This window comes from Narcine bancroftii, chromosome 1, assembly GCF_036971445.1.
Source record: "Narcine bancroftii isolate sNarBan1 chromosome 1, sNarBan1.hap1, whole genome shotgun sequence".
Classification (NCBI taxonomy): domain Eukaryota; kingdom Metazoa; phylum Chordata; class Chondrichthyes; order Torpediniformes; family Narcinidae; genus Narcine; species Narcine bancroftii.
Genome location: NC_091469.1, coordinates 112,106,443 through 112,128,286, shown reverse-complemented (window position 1 = coordinate 112,128,286; position 21,844 = coordinate 112,106,443). Strand labels below are relative to the sequence as shown.

The 21,844-nt window shown below is 39.9% G+C and overlaps 1 protein-coding gene across 1 annotated transcript in view; it reads left to right on the top strand.

Annotated features, from left to right (window-relative positions):
• LOC138762704 (versican core protein-like) overlaps positions 1 to 21,844 on the top strand; it is a 235,676-nt gene that overhangs the window by 66,563 nt on the left and 147,269 nt on the right. The window contains exon 6 of the mRNA XM_069936293.1: positions 7,545 to 7,838. Coding sequence (XP_069792394.1) covers positions 7,545 to 7,838 — 294 coding nt within the window. The remainder of the gene's footprint in view (positions 1 to 7,544; positions 7,839 to 21,844) is intronic.

Below are 21,844 nucleotides of genomic sequence, written 5' to 3'. Positions count from 1 at the left end.
TTTCAATAAATTCTCTAAAATCCTGTCTTTTAAGTAGCATGGGGTTTAATCTCCATCTATACATTCTTGGAGGGATGTCTTCTAGCTCTATTGCCAATAACAGGGGTGAGTGGTCCGATAATAGTCTAGCTTTATATTCCGTTTTCCTAACTCTCCCTTGTATGTGGGCTGATAACAGGAATAGGTCTATCCTTGAGTATGTTTTATGTCTAGTCGAGTAGTATGAGTATTCCTTTTCTTTTGGGTTTTGTTTCCTCCATATGTCCACAAGTTTCATTTCTTGCATTGATTTAATTATAAATTTGGTTACTTTGTTCTTCCTGTTAATTTTTTTCCCCGTTTTATCCATATTTGGATCCAAATTCAGATTGAAATCCCCTCCTATTAGTATGTTCCCTTGCGTATTAGCTACCTTCAAAAAGATATCTTGCATAAACTTTTGATCTTCTTCGTTAGGTGAGTATATATTAAGTAGATTCCAAAGCTCTGAATATATCTGACATTTTATCATAACATATCTCCCTGCTGGATCTATTATTTCCTCTTCTATTTTAAATGGCACATTTTTGCTAATTAATATAGCCACTCCTCTTGCTTTTGAATTATACGATGCTGCTGTTACATGTCCTACCCAATCTCTCTTTAATTTCTTGTGCTCCAATTCAGTTAAATGTGTTTCTTGGACAAATGCTATATCTATTTTTTCCTTTTTCAGTAAATTTAGTAGTTTCTTCCTTTTAATTTGGTTATGTATTCCATTAATATTTAGAGTCATATAGTTCAGCGTAGCCATTTTATATTTTGTTTATCTTCTCTTTCCGTTTTTCCATCATTACCTTTCCTCCTTTTCCATTTCTGTTTTCTTATTTTCAACTCTTTACCAGACAACATTCCTACAACATCCAACATTTTCCTTATTCTCCTATTTCTATCTTCTTTATCCCCAATCTCCCCTTCCCCTCCTGAGTTGCCCTTTATCCCTTGTCGGACAACCACATCTCCCCTCTCCATTTGGATTTGCGAATCCACTCGCAAGCGTCAACTGATTTTGCAGTGACCGCTCTTTTCCCCCCACCCAGCCCCCCCAGAAAAGATTTCGTTTTTTATATGTCACAAAGGTCACTCTTTTAATTCCCTCCTTATTCTCTCTATTCCATTACCTTCCCTTATTAATTCTTGTCTATACTTTCTATGTTTTCCTCTAATTACAGATACTTTCACATATGCCCATTGTCTCTATTCACTCTTATACCTCTTTACCCGCATACATATCAATCGTGGTCATTTTTACCCTCCTTACCCGTCTTCATCCCTCAGTCTATTTTTGTCTTTACCCACATACATATCAATCGTGATAATTTTTGCTCTCATTACCCGTCTTCATCCCTCAGTCTATTTTTGTAATTGTTCTGCAAATTTTCGTGCTTCTTCTGGATCCGAGAATAGTCTGTTTTGTTGTCCTGGAATAAATATTTTCAATACCGCAGGATGCTTCAGTGTAAATTTATATCCTTTCTTCCATAAAATCGCTTTTGCTGCATTGAACTCTTTTCTCTTCTTTAGGAGTTCAAAGCTTATATCTGGATAAATGAAGATTTTTTGCCCTTTATACTCCAGTGGTTTGTTGCCCTCTCTTACTTTTTCCATTGTCTTCTCCAGTACCTTTTCTCTTGTAGTATATCTTAGGAATTTTACTACAATAGATCTTGGTTTTTGTTGTGGTTGTGGTTTAGGGGCCAATGCTCTATGTGCCCTTTCTATTTCCATTTCTTGCTGTAGTTCTGGACATCCTAGGGCCTTAGGGATCCATTCTTTTATAAACTCCCTCATATTCTTGCCTTCTACATCTTCCTTAAGGCCCACTATCTTTATGTTATTTCTTCTGTTATAATTTTCCATTATATCTATTTTTTGGGCTAGTAATTCTTGTGTCTCTTTAGTTTTTTTATTAGATTCCTCCAATTTCTTTTTTAAGTCTTCTACCTCCATTTCTGCTGCTATTGCCCGTTCTTCCATCTTGTCCATTTTTTTCCCCATTTCTGTTAAGGTCATATCCATTTTATTTATTTTCTTTTCTGTGTTGTTTATTCTTCTTCTTAAATCATTGAATTCCTGTGTTTGCCATTCTTTAAATGACTCCATGTATCCTCTAACAAGAGCAAGTACCTCCTTTACCTTGCCTATCTTTTCTTCTTCTATTTCCCTGTACTCTTCCTCTTCCTCTAGGTTGACCATCTGTTGTTTCTTTGCTGCCCTTTCCTCCTCTTCTTTCTTGTTTCCATTGTCTTCTGTGGTCTCTTCTTGCTGCAGGTGTTCTGCAGCTGTCGTTGCCGGCTGTGGAGATCGACTCCCCAGCTGGTCCCCCCTCCCGTCGGTGTGTTTTTTTGTATGCGCATCGCGCATGCGCGACTCCTCGCGCATGCGCGGTTGCGCACTTTTACTCGGCTCTGTGAGCCATTGTTGTAGTTCTCTTTCTACCGACCTGAGGTAGTGGGGTCTTCTCTCCACAGCGGGCCTCTTCGGACAGGTAAGGCCTTCACCTTTTTCCTCCGTTGTCTTCTCTTCCTCTCTTCTTTCCGTTGATTTTGATTTTTCTCCTTTTGTCTCCATCTTCTTTCCACCTTTATACTCACTTTTCTTTAACTTGTATTTCTGTGCCTTTGTATTTTCTCTTGTTTTTCCCGACTTTTCTGGAGAGGGCTGGAGTTCACCGTCCGGCCACTACTCCATCACGTGACTCCTCCCAAAATCAAACAGTCTTGATGAGAATAAATGGCACAATATGTACACTACAGGGAAATACTTGGGATTCTTTTACTTTTTGTCATTGACTGATTGTCAGGGCAATGGAGGTGGTGGGTCGGTGGTGGGTGGAATACAATTTACATCTTTAGATAAGAAAGAGTTCCTTTCAGCCAGTGTCAACATTCAGTCCATTGTTGGCAGCTGGTTAAAGAACTGTCATGGTTTCCATTTTCATTGACCATGTTAGCTTAGTGAAGCAGAGCTAAGGGTGAGAGAAGTTCTAACAGTCATGAATGTCTGATTAAGTTTCATTCGGGCAATCATGGACGTTTCTGATGACAACAATTAAAATCTATAAACAGATTTTGGTGTGCATTTTACCAGACACGGATCTATGAGAAACTTTTTTTTCAGGTTTTAGGTTTTCAAATTCTGGCCCTCAAAAATCAGTTGGAATATTTCATCAGTTGACAGTTGAACCATTGAGTCCTGTTGTGTGAAGTTCTAGTTGCACTGCAAGAGAAAGGAGGCTATTAAGTTGGGGAGGGTGCAAAATAGATCCAGGAGGATTTTAAATCAGGAGTAGAGTGTTTCAGTTATAAGGAGGGACTACTAGAAGGCTAGGACAGTTACCCCTGAAATGTTGGAGATTGGGTAACATTATAAAGTTATGTTAAACCATGAGGGGTATTGAAAAGGTTAACAGTTAGTCTTTTTCTTAGGATAGAAGAATCTAAAAAAGTCAGGCATAGATTTAATGTGAGAAGGGTAAAAACACCCCTCTCCCCCCTCAGAAGGTGGTAAAAGTATGGATTGAAGCAACATAGGCAGGTACATCTAGGACATTTAAAAGACATTAGACATGTATCTGGAAGGTTTAAAGGGATCTGGGTCAAATACAGGCAAATAAGGCCAGTACTGGTAGACAATTTGGTTGACATGGATGAGTGGGCCAAAGGGCCTGTGGTTTAGCTCTATGACACCATGATGCCAAATGTTAGAACCATAGAACACTTAAGAATACATGAACAGGTCCTTAGGCCCATCTACTCCATGCTGAATTATTTATTCAGCATTGTCCAATCAACCTGCACCCAGATGATTGCTCTCCATGCTTTTCCCATTCATGCAACTATCCATTTTTCTCTTAAATGTTGAAATCGATCCCACATCGATGTCCTTTGCTGGCAGCTTGTTCCATATTCTCACCACCCCCTGAATTAAGTTCTCCCTACTTTTTCCTTAAAAATTTCTCCTTTCACTCTTTTCCTTCTGTTTTTGTCTCATCCAATCTCAGTAGAAAAAGCCTGTGTTTTCCTGATCTCTACCCATCAATTTTGTAGAGTTCTATAGATCTCTCAGTTTCTGATGCTCAAGGGAATGTAGTCCTAACCCATTCAACCTTCTCCTATAACTCAGCTCTTCAAGTTCTGGAAACATCCTTGTAAATTTTCATTCCACTTTTTCCAATCTTATTGATTTCACATAGGGAGGTGAAAAAACTATGGTCCAAACTTGGCCTTACTAAAGTTTTATACAACTTTACCATAACATCCCAACTCCTCTCCTCTTGCTTTGATTTATGAAGGCCAATGTGCCAAATGCTCTCCTGATATCCATCTACCTGTGATGCCACTTTCTAGGAATTGTGTGTCTGTATTCCCAGATCCCCCAGTTCTGCCACACTGCAGTTCCTTTCTGTTTACCATGGAAATCCTACCTTGATTTATCCTCACAAAATACATCACCACACAATTGTTAGAGTTCCATTTTTCGATTCCATTTTTCCAGCTGCTCCAGATGCTGCTGCAGGTTTTGAGAGCCTTTCTCACTTTCCACTACACTGCAAATCCTGGCGTTATCTGCAAATTTGTTGATCCAGTTTAGCACATTATCATCCAGATTGATGAGAAAATGACAATGGACCCAGCACCAATTCCTGAGGCACACTAGTTACAGGCCTCTAGTTAGATAGGCAATTCTCTGCTACCAGTCTCTGGGTTCTCAAAGGCTAATCCTATTTACTAACTGGACATCAAGCTATTGAACCTTCTTGACCAACCTCCCATGTTCAACCTTGTCAAAGGCATTTAGACAAAATCCACCGACTTTCCTTCAACTATCCTGGTAACTTTTGAAAAACTCTACAAAATTGGTTAGATAGGTGCAAAATCTTGATTCTGACTAAACTGAAAGTTTAATGAATCCTTTGCACACAAATCAAAGAAATTTTTTTTGGTAACACAATGATCTGGTGATAACAGTATGAGGTTAATGATCAAAAAAGGTCAGGTGCATACTCTCCAGTCTTTTGAATTGTCGATTCAGATTTTTAAACTGAATGTATGATTAGAATATAAAATTACTCCTTATGAAGCAACAGTTTTTTTTTTAAATTTATGAGTTTTTCAGTAAACTTTAAAAAATGTTTTTTAAAGGATGAATTTTCAATGATAACAATTCATCTCTGCAGTCAAAATCAATGATAAAACTCGAGAGCCACACACAATATCCATCCTCAAATCATTTGGTTCTTATGGATGGAAGATTGTAAGGCTTGATTTCTGCTGAGGGTCATTCTTGTCATAGTCTAATAGTAGAGCTTTATTTCTCATCCTGATCACTCCACAATGAGCCCTGCATGAATGTGTGCAAAAACATGTTACTAATGGACTCTCCTGTTGTGGATCATAAACCTTACAGTCCAGGAAAGAATGTGCTATTTTAGAAACTAACTTAATTTTCTGGAATTAATAGCTTGCCTTGAATGTCAGAATATTGAGTGGAGAAAAAATGCAAGGTATATCTCACTGTGGGTGTCAAGTACTGTGGTTGGCTTTCTTCTAGTTAAAGGGCTTTAATAAACAAGATGCTTAGTTAACTAGTAACTCCTGCTATTGGTGGAAATAGTACAGATTTAAAAAAAATTCTGTTTGAATTAAATGACCAATTTTCAGGAAATATTGAATTAATTTGAATGATTGGAATATTGTACCATTCTCCACCCTCCCCCCGAAGGTTTGCTTCCTGAAAAATAATTGTCGATTATGATACACCTTCAAGCTGAACAAAGAATTTCAGATTTACTGTATTGCATTGGAAGAACGTCAAATTAACTTTTATTGAATTTAGCACGTTTAGTTGCATAATGATGCTGACACATTGCATTTCCTAAAAATGTTTTGCTACTGATTTTTGCTAGTGCTCAGCATCTGATGCCTCTCATTTCAGTGTCCAGCAATAGCTGGCCAGCATTGCTGTATTCCATTTCCCCTGGTGTTTTTCCATGGTTGCAATCTCCTGGTAAATAACATTTCACCTTGTACATCACTGACTGCACAATGATCAGTGGGGAAGAGGTCCAAGGGTGAATGCAGAAAAATAATCTCAGGATTGTATGTGATGTCATGCATGTACTCTGATAATAAACCTGAATTTTCAATGTTGCACGTCATGGTTTTGTATGCTTGAAGCATGTTGTCAATCAGCTGGATGTAGTTTGGTAATAGGTTATATCTAAACAACAGTACATGATAGGAACATTTTTTTTAATATATAAACACAATTTTCATATTCAGCAGCCCAAAATCTACAAATACACCCAAAAAAAGGATCAGGAGGAAAAATGATAATTATCCAGTGTAATTTGCGACTTCAAAGTATGAGATTTGTCTTTTATCACAACTAATTATTTTATTTCAAAGTTTTATCTGAATCTCCCTGTACTGTTCCAATTGAAGATTTGGTTACAAGTAGATCAAACACCCTTTTTGTAAATAAGCAGGACAGATTCTCTTGCAGGATTTGTGCTGTGCTTTGGGAGTAGCTATTATGTTACAAATACAACAGAAAAGCACAATGGTTGTGCTATGGCAAGGGGGAAGTGAGTGTGACCTCCAGATCTGTTGAGCTCCTGTGGTTATCTTTTTGACTCACTGGCTGAGTATATCTTTAAACTTGGTGTCCACATTTAAAATGGGCTTTGTGAGCAGCAGCTTATAGAAACCCATCAAATTTCATTTCGACAAAATTTGCTTTGTCTGATAGGATGGGAATGAAATGGTAGGATCACACAAAAACCTTGCCATATGAAACATTTAACAATCTAAAACTAAAACAGGAAATATTGGAAATACCATCAGCAGTTGTAAAGAGAAAAACGTCAATATTTTGACAAGTCTTCTTTTGTTAGAAATGCTTTGGCAAAGAATCAAAGACAATGGCTGCAATCTGTTATCTCATTATAGATCACTCAGTGGAGTATTTCTCTTTGAACATACCCCTGACAGCCAATCACCAAGTTGATCATCTGTGCTATTTATTGGAGAAAAAACTATGTTAGCATATGGCAAATGACAAAACAAAATGAATAATAACTTGAAATTACTAAAAAAAACTTGAGCATAGACTCAAAATGCAGGAAATTGGTGAGGAAAGACTGCAAGCTCCCAGGTGAAACTAAAAGGCAAACATAAATGCTTTGTTGTTTTTAACCTGAAAATATCTCTACTAAGAACAAATTAAAATCTATAAAGGGAGGCAAGATAAATTGTAATATTGAAACATGAAAATACCTTGGAGTTCAGCAATGTGGATGTCAGTCTTCCTCTTGGAATGTTGTTACAAACAGACTCTCTCATGCTTGAGGAACAATCCAGGCCTGAACATTGGTTACCCTCATTGTCATTTGGATGCTACATAGCCGGCTGAGTTTCTCCAGCATGTTTGTGTATTGCACTCAACTGCTGCATCAGCAGACTTTCTTCTTTAACTGATTTTTTTCTGCTCTCTAACAACAGGGCACGTGTTCCATATATCAATCCCAGGAAAAATGACTTTCGCTGAAGCAAAGAAGGAATGCCGACAGAGAAATGCCCAGTTGGCCACCACTGGTCAGTTACATGCTGCATGGAAGCAAGGCTTGGATCGTTGCGACCACGGTTGGCTGGCAGATGGCAGTGTACGTTATCCAATCGTCTATGCCAGAAGTCAGTGTGGAGGGGGTCTTGTTGGAGTGAGGACCAAGTATCGATATGACAACAGAACAGGATTTCCAGATCCCAACACCAAATTTGATGCTTACTGCTTCAAAGGTAAAGCCATTCTTTTTCTTGAACTTTAGTAATAGTAAGGTATACCTTTTAAATCTATTTTTGTTTCTTGGAAAAAGTGATCAATGTGCCTCAATAGTCTTTTTGTTCCATCAACAGCTAATATACACTGCTAATATAAAATACTTGTGTATAATGCAAGATTAAAAGATTACAGTTTGATGATGTTCCTTTGGGAATAATATGTAGCAAGCAGGAAAAATAAAATACAATGCAAGTACACAATCTCTTGTTGCATAACTGGTCCCTTACCTCTTCCTCCTACTCTTAGTATTTTTGCCTCTGGATGACCTGAGTATTCCAGATGGGACTGTGGTTTCTTCTTGCTGATATCCATGCCATCGCTTTACACAGGTGCAAAGAGTGATCTTTTCTCAGGGCCCTATCATAGAACACATCCAGTCTTTCCACTGTTTGAATCTCAGATTATGACAGAGAACTGGCACAACATTGCCCTCTGTTTTAGGGAGGGAGTTAAGCTCCTGATGTTGTGGCAGCAGAGAGGTGCCTCTTTACCACCATGGGAAGTGGAAGATAATTTTATGCTTTGTTATGGAGCCAACAAAATTGAGTCTAGTAGGTTGAATTGATGGATCTGAATATGTGCTGCAATAAGGAAATTGCAAAGAGTATGGTGTATGAAACATTCCTATGACTAGTGCTTCATTTTAAAACAGGTTAAAATTTGGCACTTTTTAAAAAAACTCCCAGTCAACAAACGAGAAATTGACAGTGCTTTCGGTGTAAAGTTGGCTTCTTCTCAATTTGCTTTGATGGAATTGTGCTGTATAATATGAAGCATTTATTTAACACTGCTTAGTAACCACACTTAATTCAGATCCTAATGGAAAGGATCAGAAACAAGTATATATTGGTTTTTCTGTCCATGATTATTTTTTCCTTCTACAGTTTTGTCCTGTGGTGAGTCAGGAATAAAGGAAGATTAGGGGCAGAGAAAGGAGCACTGAGGAGAGGAAGGCAAGGAAGCAAAGGGGAGAGTGAGAACACGAGTGTGTGGCAGTGCGAGATAATGGAAAGGGGAAGGAAGAGGAGGAGTTTTTTGGTTGTGGGCCACAGAGAAAAATATAAGGAGTCAAGGGCCAAATAACATCGTCCATCAGCTTTTAACCAGTTGCACTGCAAAAAAACCTTTTTAGACACGTTAAACCCCTGTGCCAAGTCCATTTTCCAATCAAATCCGTCCATTTTCCAGTCAAGTCCGTCCATTTTCCAGTCAAGTCCGTCCATTTTCCAGTCAAGTCCGTCCATTTTCCAGTCAAGCCTGTCCATTTTCCAGTCAAGCCCGTCCATTTTCCAGTCAAGCCCGTCCATTTTCCAGTCAAGCCCGTCCATTTTCCAGTCAAGTCCGTCCATTTTCCAGTCAAGTCCGTCCATTTTCCAGTCAAGTCCGTCCATTTTCCAGTCAAGTCCGTCCATTTTCCAGTCAAGTCCGTCCATTTTCCAATCAAGTCCATTTTCCAATCAAATCCATTTTTCTTTGAAATAACTGTACACCACTCCTGAACAGTTTAACTGTTCACATTACAATAGTTTATTGATGTCCTCACATATTAGTAAGACCTTTCCTGTGCTTAATATCCAGATCAGACACCTGTTCTATGTATTTATTAAAATTAAATTTAAGATTAACAATACAGCACAGGACCTTCAGCCCTCAATATTGTGTTGGCCAGTATATCCCTTCCCATAAATAAAAAAGTACTAAACACTCTCTACCCCATAACGCTCAATTTTTCTCATCCACAGAATCTCCTATCCACTTGTCTAACTAACTAGTCCTCAATTACCATAGCTCTCCTCTTATTCCCACCCCCCCCCCCCCCCCCAACTTTCCCTTCACTTCTGAGCCCAGGGAGAGCAGCCTCTGTACTGGAGACATGACCACCTCAACTTATCCCTGGAAGGTCAATCCCCCCCCAACAATATCCAAGAGGAATGGCCACAGGTGTGCTCTGCATTGTCTGCTTATTCCCTTTTCCTCTCCTGACAGTCACCCAGCTACCTGCCTCCTGTTTATCATTACTCTGCCTACTTCAAGATCCACAGTTCATCAATTTCTTTGCTTCACATCCCTAACTCAGTTTTTCAGGAGCTGCAGCTGGATGCACCTTTTGCAGGTGTAGTAATCAGGAAGAAGCATGCTGTCCCTGACTTCCTACATCCTATAACCAGAGCAATGGACTGCCCTAACCACTGCCTCCATTCCCCACGCCTAACATTTATGAAAGAAACTTACCAGCCTTACCTCTCTCTTGGTGTAGGCTCTTCCTAAGCTCGCCAAAGCCTCAGGGTCCCACTCCTTTACTGAGCAACTCACTCACTAAGCACGCCTTTAGCTTCCCCTCCTTTCATTGGTCCCTGCCAATTAACTCAATTATCCGCTTCCACAAATCAACAGTCTGCTTAACTCTTTGTCCTCCGCGCCCTTTTTAAACTTCTCTTACACGACTCACTCACCTCACTTCCAACTCTCACTCAACTGAGTATACCAGCTCATTCAAAAAGCAGCACAAAATAAAAGGCTGGATGCAAAATAAGAACACAAGGAAAGATGAAGAAAGGGCAAGCAGTCTCCAACATTCCTCCACAACTCTCAGTGAATACAGTTCATGGCCCATGTGTCCACCTTAATGATTATGATACAATGTGTAGATCTGTAGATAGGCTTTTAAGATAGGCTATTAAAGTTAACGGATTTCTTGCAAATCAAACTTCTGTGAAAAAAAATATTAATTTTCCCACCATGTCTGAAATTTTCACCTCCCTTGCTATTTTCTGTCTTTTCATTTCCGCCATATTTAATCAACTGAAATAAACACTTGTGTAAATGCAGTAAATATTTTCATCGATGAGTCACATTGGTTGGTCAAATAGTTGTTTAAAATGGCAGTGACATCTAGTGTTGACACTAAGAAGTGCAATGTACACACAATACCATTTATTGTTAGGGACTATTTCATTTTTAAAATTCTCTTTGGAATACTTAAATATGGGCAATGAGCCGCACTTGGCTCAGGGACATAGTTTGGCCGCCCCTGGCTTAAAGGGAGCAAAGGAAGGGGAACGAGAAAAAGATTTGCGGGATGGGGTTAGATGGGAGGATGGGGAGCATGTGTGAATGTGCTTGTGTGTGACTGAGTGAGAGAGAGAGGCATAGAAAGAGATGAAGTGAAGACTCAACCTCTTCTGTGCGCAATATCTAGATTAGACATCTGGACTCAACTCTTTTCACGGAACGGTAAAAGGTTTGATTCTGAATATGCAAGATCGCACCCAAAGTGTTTGATGACAGAGATGATAAGATGGAAGGAAATTGGAAATCTGCACAAGGTTTTAAAGAGCATGGAAATCTCAGACTTCTGTGAAAGGGTCAAGTCCTAAAAAGGATTTGAACTTTTAAATTACATTTTAAATTAAACAATGAGAGGTTATAAAGGTGAAACATTTTCTTTTGAAACATACAAATTGAAAACCAATGAACCGTGTGATTTTTAAATCACACAGAGGTTCTCTGTAAAACTTGTAAAAATCCTGGACAGAAAAAGGCCATTAAAACCATAATGCATGAGCCAACTCTGATGGAAATATTCTATGAATTAAACTTTACTTTCTCCAGAGAATTGTAATATTGTTTTAATCTCTTTGAAATGTCACTACCGAACCTGCTTACACATCTCTTCCAGATGGTTCATTGCAGATCGCATCACCAAACTATATTTGAATAAAAAGATTCCTTATACCATATCTATGTTTTTGTTCATCCCTTTCAATCTATGTTCTCAAGTTATTGACTTTTCTGCACTGGGAATAATTTTTTGAATTATTCTATCAGTTTAGTTTATTTGTCACATTATATCTGGTGAAGTGAGAAGGGTTATCTTCTGCAAGCAGTCTAACAGGTTAACTCCAACATTCACTAAGCTGTATATATTACAGAGTTCAACAGGTCAACTAGGACCAAACAGGGGCATCATGATAGCACTGTTGTGGGGTTCATTTGGAGCCTGATGACTGTAGGGAAGAAATTGTCTTTTGCCTGATGGGTCCTTCAGTATATTGGCTACCTTTCTTGGGCAGTGGGAGATACAGATGAAATCCATGGTGGGAGAGAAGTTTGCAAAATGAATTGTACTTACCGCCTTCAGATCTTGAGAAGAGCAGCTTCCAAAGCCATACTATGATGCATCCAGTATCAAAATCAATTAAATGATTTCATCTCTTCCACTAAACTATGTGCATTTTCATACTCTAAGGAAAACAATGTGATGATCAGATCTCAATTGTGGAAGAACTGAAAGCAAGAAAGATTGGAGTAGGAGAAGGCCATTTGGCCCTTTTAACCTGCTCCACTATTGAACATGATCTTGGTTGATCCCTTTGGTTTATTAGCTTTTGTGTCTAGAAATCTATCACTTTCATGAAATATGTTCTACAGGTTCTCCTTCTGAATGAAGAAGCATCTCATCTTATCCACATCTTGGGACCATGGCTCCTCTGGTAGGGGAAACATTCTCCCCCCTTCCAACCTGTTGACTCCTGTCAGAATGTTATAAATTTCAAAGGGATCTCTTGCTTTTTCATAACCTTGTGAAAACAGTCTTAGTTCTCCTCACATGATAATTCCACCATTTCAAGAATCAATTGCCCTCTCTCAATTTCCATTATGTATTTTTTTGAGTAAGGAGACAAAAATTGCAAACAATAAATCATGCGTGGTCCCACTGAGACCCTGAATAATTGAAGATAAGCTGAAGGGATAGAGCAAGTCAGGCAATATCCAGGGAATGTAAAAAATTGCCAATGGTTTGGGACGGCATCTTTCTCAAGTCTTGAACAAGGGTTCTGACCTGAAACGTCGACTGTACCTTTCTCTCCAAGATTGCTACCTAATCTGCCGAGACCCTCCAAATTCTCTCATTGTTTGCTCACAATTCACTTACTCGAACTATATCGTTCTTGCCTATCAACCAGTAATCTATTATCAGTACTGACATCCAATACCACGCTCTCTAATTTTGCACACCAATCTCTTGAGCAGAACTAAAATTTAAATCTTAAATTTAAATAAAACAAAATATTTATTCATTCAGCATCGTTACAGGCCATTTCAGCCCATGCCACTTAATTGCACCTGATTAACCTACAACTCCGGTAGGCTTTGAATGGTGGGAAGAATCCGGAGCCCCTGGGGAAAATCTACGTAGGTGTGGGGAGAACCCTACAAATTCTTTACAGACAGGGTGGGATTTGAACTCCGGTCTCGGTCACTGGTGTGATAAAAGTGTTGTGCTTACTGCTCCACCAGCCTTGTCGTACCTATGCCGAACGTGCCACCCAACGGTAAAAAACCTTTATCAAAAACTTTGTGAAAATCTAAATACACCACATCAACAGGGTCACTATTGTTCACTCTGCAGTTACCTCCTCCAAACAAAAGCTCCTAGAAGATTTCTCAATCATGATTTTCCTTGCTAATCTGGACAAATCCTGTCTCTCCTCTCGAAATGCACAGCAATGATATCTTTAATAATTAATTCCAGCATTTCCTCCACCACAAAAGTTGGGGAACTATTCTTTAATTCCATTATTTCTCTCTCCCTCTTTTCTTAATGAATGGTGTCACATTAGCAACCTTCCAATCCAAAGGATCTTACCCAGAGTGAGAGAATTGTTCATTCAGGAGACTGATGTCTGAGGGGAATTTTTTTGGGGAAATCTATTGGTGCACATGTTCACCATCTTGAGTCTTCTCCCTGTTGGGAATGGGGGTGAAGAAAGTGTGTCTGAGGATGATACAAAGGTTGGAGGAGTTGTGGATGGAGCTGAAGGATGCCGAAAGTTACAAAGGGATATAGATGTCAAGAAGTTCGGATTGGTCACAGCACTTCCAAGACTATCACACCAAGCACAGCCCCCCCGCCCCCCCCCACCCCCACCAGGGCTGCATGCTAGACACACTACTGTTCACTCTGTTGACCCATCACTGTGCAGTTAAACACAGCTCGAACCACATTCACTGATGACATGGCCGAGGTGGGCTTTATTAGTAAGATTGAGAAGTCAACGTACAGAGATGAGGTGCATGTGGTGATACACCACTAGCCTACTGCAGGGGCGAACTGTGTACCTGCAGAAGGATCACCAGAGGACAGACCACACCTGGCTGGCTGACAATCAGCTGACCTGAATGTACCAAGCCCCCACTTGGTCAGGTGCCAATCAGGATTTATCAGGATGTTACCTGGATTAGAAAATAAGTCTTTTGAGGCAAGGTTAGCAGAGCTGGGACTTTTTTTCTTTGGAGCTAAGAAAGATGAGAGGAGACTTCATCGAGGTCTACAAGATTATGAGAGACATAGATAGGGTGGACAGCCATTGCCTGTTTCCCAGGGCAGAAGTAGCAAACACAAGGGGACATGAGTACAAAGCGAAAGGAGGGAAGTTTGGGAGAGACGTCAGGGGTTCTAGAAGGGTCATTGGATGTCTTCCATGGATTCTCAAATACAGAGTCAGGGCCTTTTACAACAGGAAAGTGAGGGTGGATTCTTAAAATGATATATATTCAATATTTCTTATTTTCCAAATGGAGGGTAGTGGCAAACTGGAGGAACAACACGTAATATTCCACCTGGGTAATCTCCAACCAGAGTGCATTATCATCGACCTCCAGTTTCCATTTGGCTCTTCCCATCTCTCTCACTTTCCCCGTCCCTCTGTCTCCTTTCCTCCAGCTCCCTACTCCCTTACCTTCCATTCTCCATTCAGAAAACTACCCTTCCCCTATCATTTCTCAGCTCCTTTCTCTTATTCCCTCCCACCCATATTAACATTTGACTTCTTGCCTGTTTTCCCCTTGCCTCTTCTTCCTGCATCTTCTCTCCTACCCCCTCATCTTTTAATTCAGACGCCTGCTTGGTTTTTGCTCATACTTATGGGTTCAAGCCCAAAATGTTGGTTATATCCCTTTGCTTCTTAAAGGCTCTGCATGACCTGCTGAGTTTCTCCAGCACTTTTGTGTATTACTCTCCAAATATATCTCACCTCTTGCTGAATACTTCCATGTGGCTCTGGATTAATTCACCACTTTTAATTGACACAAGGCTTATGTTGTGCTAGTTTCTCGATGAATTTATCAGAGAATTGCACTGATGTTGTAAAATAAAGTCTGACCATGGAAAAAGTCACAAATGTATAAAAAAGTTAGTCTTCACAACCCATGTGAATGGTCTGTATTTTCCAGCAGCATTTTTTAAAAATGAAAGTGAGTAGTCACAATTCGAGAAATGGAAAATTAAGAGAAAATGCAAACTGACTTTTCAAGTGAACAACAAATGTTAGTGAGGTGATTAGATGTGGAAAGTTAATAGATTTGCAGATTTTCATTGAGAAAATGTGTCACATCTTACATCACTGATGACTGCTGGAAGGCACCACTGAGGATACAATGGGTGGGGGTGGGAAACTAAGCTAATGAAAAACAGCTGTATCTTCAAATGAACAGCATAAGCTGGAGTTTGACCTATAAAGCTCATAGAGAAAAGCTATTTACGTGGCCTTCATGTAGATGAGTAAGAATCCAGCAGGATTCATTGTTTTATGCCATTGCCATAACAAACCTGTGTTACACAGCTGTGCAGTATATATACTCTGAATGTTCCCACACTGCAGCCTATCTCATGGATTCAATGTGCCAACATCATCAGATTATTTCATGCCCTATTTCTGAAGAAAAAAATTAATTTTGCTTGCCATACACTTAGATATTTTGTGGTAACATTTTATCAGTGGGGATTGTGAAAATTTGTTTTGACTGTAGACAAGGATCGATGTAATAAAAATAGCAGTCCCCTAAATTCTTGGGCAACTAGCTTGAATGGCTGTGCCAGAACTTGTGCAGGTTATTTGCATGGATCTGTCAGTGGCCAACATATCTCTTGGAGGGACTTTTTTGGATACTATTTCGGCTCTACCAGAGGATTTAAAACCCAATTGCCAACCTCTGGAGGGTTTTACTAGGTAAGGGATTCAGATGGGTCAGTGATCCTAAAACATACCTTGGCTACGGAGACTTAGACTTATTTCTCTTATGGATCACCAGTGGAACTGACTAACATCTTTCTCTTGTGTTTCATTTGGGAACTCTTAACAAAGTGAGTCTTCAATCCTTCTAATCTTGGTGGTCCAAAGTGAAGCTTTATCCCTTTCATGGAGGTTCCAACTATTCCTGGCAAGGTCAATATGCAGAATATCTGGTTCCCAACCATTTTCTTTATTGGTGATTCCACAGAGCCCATATCTAAACCCGAGCAAGAGTTAAGTGGAAATGTCAAAGAAGTTTGACCTCAACCTGTCAATTGCTAAGAGTGCAGACTTGTAAGCAGACTGTCTCAATTAGGGTGTTATCATTGTTAACATGAAACAGCCTCAGGAAGAAGGCACAAATATTTAAAATGATATGCTGTGTAAGTGCTTTTGGTTCATTCCCCAGTCAGGTGAATGGATGTCTGAAAATAGGAAGGTATAGATAGAATAATTTAGTGTTGCTTTCATGGCAACTCAATCCCCACACACCTCAGGAGCACTGGAAATTTGAATACCGTCTGCAGAGGATTTTCCAGCCTTTTCAACTACAGCACAGAAACACAAAATCTTTTCCAGAAGGGGTTCACTTACTTACTGACATCTGATTGCAGTTAGAGCTCACAGATTTTTCCTGTTGGCTTGGTACTCAAACAAAAAAAAATCAAAATGAAAGTTTAAAAACTTCCCAGATTGCTTCATGGAAATGAGCTCATACTTTTTCGTCTGAATTCTGGCAAATTTCACACCCAAGAACATTGAAAATTGCCACAGTTTAAGCTGATTTGCAATGTTTCTGTGTAGCAGGCATATTGCAGGTAACATCTCAATGGAACCCAAATATATGGAGTTGTAGAATCACAGAATAGGACATACCCTTTGGCACAACTAATTCATAAAGATCAAATTGTATTCTGGATTAACCCCAATTCCCTGCATTTGCCATAAATCTGTCCAAATGTTTTTTGTACGTTCTACAGTTTCCTTAGGCAACTCATTTCCAAACATTTATCACCGTCTGAGTGGGAAAAAAAGTCTCTCAGGTCTAAATCTTCCTCTCCTCTCTTAAACCTATCCCCTCTCATTCTAGAATTATCTACCCTCGGAAATAATTCAATTTACCTAGGCACCTCATGATTTTCTAAATCCCTATAAGAACACCCCTCAGTCTCCCTTGCTTGACGAAATAAAGACTCAGCCTATCCATCCTCTCTCTATAATTCAACCCCTCCTGTCCCAGCAACACCCTGGTGCATCTCCACTGTGCCCCTTCCAATTTGTTGGACCTTCCGATAGCTGGGTGACAGGCACTGCGCATAGAACTGTAAGAGTCAATTCACCAATGTCTTGCAGAGTTGAATCAAGAGATCCCAACTTTTCTACCCTATATTCACCCAATGAACACCTTTTTCAACACCTTATCCACCTGAGTTGACAATTTCAAGGAACTATGCACTTGAACCCATTGGTTTCTCTATCTGCAACATGCTCCAGGGACTTACCATTCGCAGCACGAGTCCTCTCCTGACTTGACTTACCAATGCGCAACACCTCAAACTTGTCAAGAGTTAAATGGTCAAATTTTTAATTGCAGAATATGGCACTGAAGATTTTGTACAAGAATAAGTTTGATGATGTAGTAGCACAGTTTGAAGTTGGCAGATATGACATTGCAGCAATCACTGACTTGTGGCTGAAAGAAAACCATCATTGGGAACCATGTCCTTGGATGCACAGTGTATCAAAGGACAGGAAAGTTGACAGAGGGAGTGGGGTGGTTCTGCGAGTTAAAAATGCATCAGAAGATATAAAATCGCTGTTGGCAGAATCAAGAAACTGTTTGGGTAAAAAGACTCTGATGGAAATTGTATATAGGCCTCCAAACAGGATGTGGCGTGAAAACTACAGAGCGAGATAGAGAGGGATGTAGAAAGGGCAATGTTACAATAGTCATGAGCAATTTCAATATTCAGGTTGATTGGAAAAACCAGGTTGGTGCTGGATATTAAAAAAAGGAATTTATTAAAAGATGGCTTCTTAGAATGGCTTGTGACCGGGACGACCAGTGAAATGGTAATTCTGAATTGGGAATTGTGTAAAGACCCACAGTTAATAAGAGAGCTATGGTTAGAGAACTCTGAGGAGGCAGTGATCATAATATTATAAAATACACCCTGTAGATGAGAGGGAGAAAATCAGATGTGTCAGTATTACTGGTGGAATGCAGTGGAGTGCAGAGGTGCAGTATATTTATGGAATAAAGTGCAGAACAGACATGCAATATACTATGAGAATAAAGAGGAGTGCAGAGGTGAAATATACTAGTGGAATAAAGGGGAGTACAGAGGGTCAGTATACTGGTGGATTAAAGTGGAATGCAGAGTTGCAGAATAGTAGTGGAATAGTAGTGTTAGGTTAAAAGGAGGGGCAAAAGGTTTGAGAGAGCCGTGGTTTTCAAGGAATATTGGAAACTTGGTTCGAAGAAAAAGGGAGGCGTACATTAGATATAAGAAGCATGGAGTTAAGGAGATGTTTGAAAGATACATTGAATGTAAGAGGAATCTTAAGAGAGGAATTAGGAAAGCTAAAAGAAGGTACGAGAAAACTATGGCAAGCAGGGTGAAAACAAATCCAAAAGAGTTCTACAAATATGTTAATGGTAAGAGGAAAGCTAGAGACAAAATTGGTCCCTTAGAAAATCAGAGTGGAAAACTGTGTGTGGAACCTAGAGAAATGGGGGAGATATTGAACAGTTTCTTTTCTTCGGTATTCACTAAGGAGAAGGATATTGGGAGATGTGGGATAAAAAAAAGCAAATTGGGTAAATATGGGGAATATAGAGATTACAAAAGGTGTAGTTTTAAGGCTTTTGAAGAATATAAAGGTGGATAAGTCTCCAGGACCAGACGGGATCTTCCCCAGGACATTGAGAGAAGTGAAGGAGGAAATAGCAGAGGCTCTGGCGGTAATTTTTCGAATGTCATTAGATATGGGGATAGTGCCGGAGGATTGGCGCATTGCGCATGTGGTTCCGTTATTTAAAAAGGGTTCAAGGAGGAAGCCTGGCAACTATCGGCCTGTAAGTTTGACGTCTGTGGTAGGTAAATTAATGGAGAAAATTCTTAGAGATAGTACTTATAAACATCTGGATAGACAGGGTCTGATCAGGAGTACTCAACATGGATTTGTGGGAGGAAGGTCATGTTTGACCAATCTGATTGAATTTTTTGAAGAGGTGACTAGGAATGTGGATGAGGGTAGCGCAGTGGATGTTGTCTATATGGACTTCAGTAAGGCCTTCGATAAGGTACCACATGGAAGGTTAGTTAGGAAGGTGCAGTCTTTAGGTATAAATTTTGAGATAGTCAAATGGATTGAACATTGGCTGAAAGGGAGAGGCCAGAGAGTGGTAGTGGATAATTGTCTGTCAGGTTGGAGGCCGGTGACCAGTGGTGTGCCTCAAGGATCTGTATTGGGCCCATTGTTGTTCGTTATATACATTAATGATCTAGATGATGGGGTGGTGAATTGGATTAGTAAATATGCAGACGATACTAAGATAGGTGGAATAGTGGATAATGAAGAAGGTTTTCTAGGATTGCAGAGGGATTTGGGCTGCTTAGAAAAGTGGGCTGAAAAATGGCAGATGGAATTTAATGCTGATAAGTGTGAGGTGCTTCATTTTGGTAAGAAGAATCAGAATAGGACATATGTGGTAAATGGGAGAGCATTGAGGAATACAGAAGAGCAGAAAGATTTAGGAGTGACGGTACATCGTTCCCTGAAGGTAGAAACTCACGTGAATAGGGTGGTGAAGAAGGCTTTTAGTATGCTGGCCTTTATCAATCATTGCATGGAATATAGGAGTTGGGAGGTGATGTTGAGATTGTATAAGACGTTGGTGCGGCCTAATTTGGAGTTCTGTGTGCAGTTCTGGTCGCCTAATTATAGGAAGGATATAAACAGAGTGGAGAGAGTGCAGAGAAGGTTTACCAGAATGTTGCCTGGGTTTAAGCATCTGGAGTATGGGGAGAGATTGGACAGATTGGGTCTTTATTCTTTGGAGCGTAGAAGGTTGAGAGGGGATTTGATAGAAGTATTTAAGATTATGAAAGGGATAGACAGAGTGGATGTGGATAGACTATTTCCGTTAAGAGGAGGAAAGATTAAAACAAGAGGACATGAGTTAAGAATTAAGGGGCAGAGGTTTAGAGGTAACATGAGGGGGAACTTCTTTACTCAGAGAGTGGTAGCTGTGTGGAATGATCTTCCGGGAGAAATAGTGGCGGCGGAGTCAATTGTATTATTTAAGAAAAGGTTGGACAGGTATATGGATGAGAGGAAGATGGAGGGTTATGGGCATTGTGCAGGGAGGTGGGATTAGAAAGGGGTGTTTGGTTCGGTGTGGACTAGAAGGGCCTAATGGCCTGTTTCCGTGCTGTAATTGTTATTATTATTATTATTGAATAAAGGGCAGAACAGAGGTGCAGTATACTAGTGGACTAAAGGGGAGTACAGAGGTGCTGTATACTAGTTGAATAACGGGGAGTGCAGAGATGCAATATACTAGTGGAATAAATGGGAGTGCAGAGGTGCTGTATACTAGTGGAATAACGGGGAGTGCAGAGGTGAAATATACTAGTGGAATAAAGGGGAGTGCAGAGGTGCTGTATACTAGTGGACTAAAGGGGAGTACAGAGGTGCTGTATACTAGTTGAATAACGGGGAGTGCAGAGATGCAATATACTAGTGGAATAAAGGGGAGTGCAGAGGTGCTGTATACTAGTGGACTAAAGGGGAGTACAGAGGTGCTGTATACTAGTTGAATAACGGGGAGTGCAGAGGTGAAATATACTAGTGGAATAAAGGGGAGTGCAGAGGTGCTGTATACTAGTGGACTAAAGGGGAGTACAGAGGTGCTGTATACTAGTTGAATAACGGGGAGTGCAGAGATGCAATATACTAGTGGAATAAAGGGGAGTGCAGAGGTGCTGTATACTAGTGGAATAAAGGGGAGTGCAGAGGGTCAGTACTAGTGGAATAAAGGGGAGTTCAGAGGTGCTGTATACTAGTGGAATAACGGGGAGTACAGAGGTGCAGTGTACTAGTGGACTAAAGGGGAGTACAGAGGTGCTGTATACTAGTGGAATAACGGGGAGTGCAGAGGTGTAATATACTAGTGGACTAAAGGGGAGTACAGAGGTGTTGTATACTAGTGGAATAACGGGGAGTGCAGAGGGTCAGTATACTAGAGGAATAAATGGGAGTACAGAGGTGCAGTATACTGGTGAAATAAAGAGGAGTGCAGAGGTGTAGTAGACTGGTGGAATAAAGAGGTGCTGTATACGTGGAATAAAGGGAATGCAAGGTGCAGCATACAAGTAGAATAAAGGGGAGTGCAGACGTGCAGTTTACTAGTGGAATAAATGGGAGTGCAGAGTTGGAGTTTACTAGAGGAATAAAGGCAAGTACATAGGTGCAGTATACTAGTGGAATAACGGGGAGTACAGAGGTGCAGTATACTAGTGGAATAACGGGGAGTACAGAGGTGCAGTATACTAGTGGAATAAAGGGGAGTACAGAGGTGCAGTGTACTAGTGGAATAAAGGGGAGTACAGAGGTGCAGGGTACTAGTGGAATAAAGGGGAGTACAGAGGTGCAGTATACTAGTGGAATAAAGGGGAGTACAAAGGTGTAGTTTTTTTTAAACTTTATTCATTCAAAATACAGATAATAAGTAACATATATAACAATAAACTAAACATGAATGTTATATTACATATATATTTATATATGAAAAGAAAGAAAAAAAAAGAAAGAAAATAAGAGGAAATAAAAAGACCCTTTCAGCCAACTCTCCTAAGGAGAGCCATAGAGAAAAAAAAAAT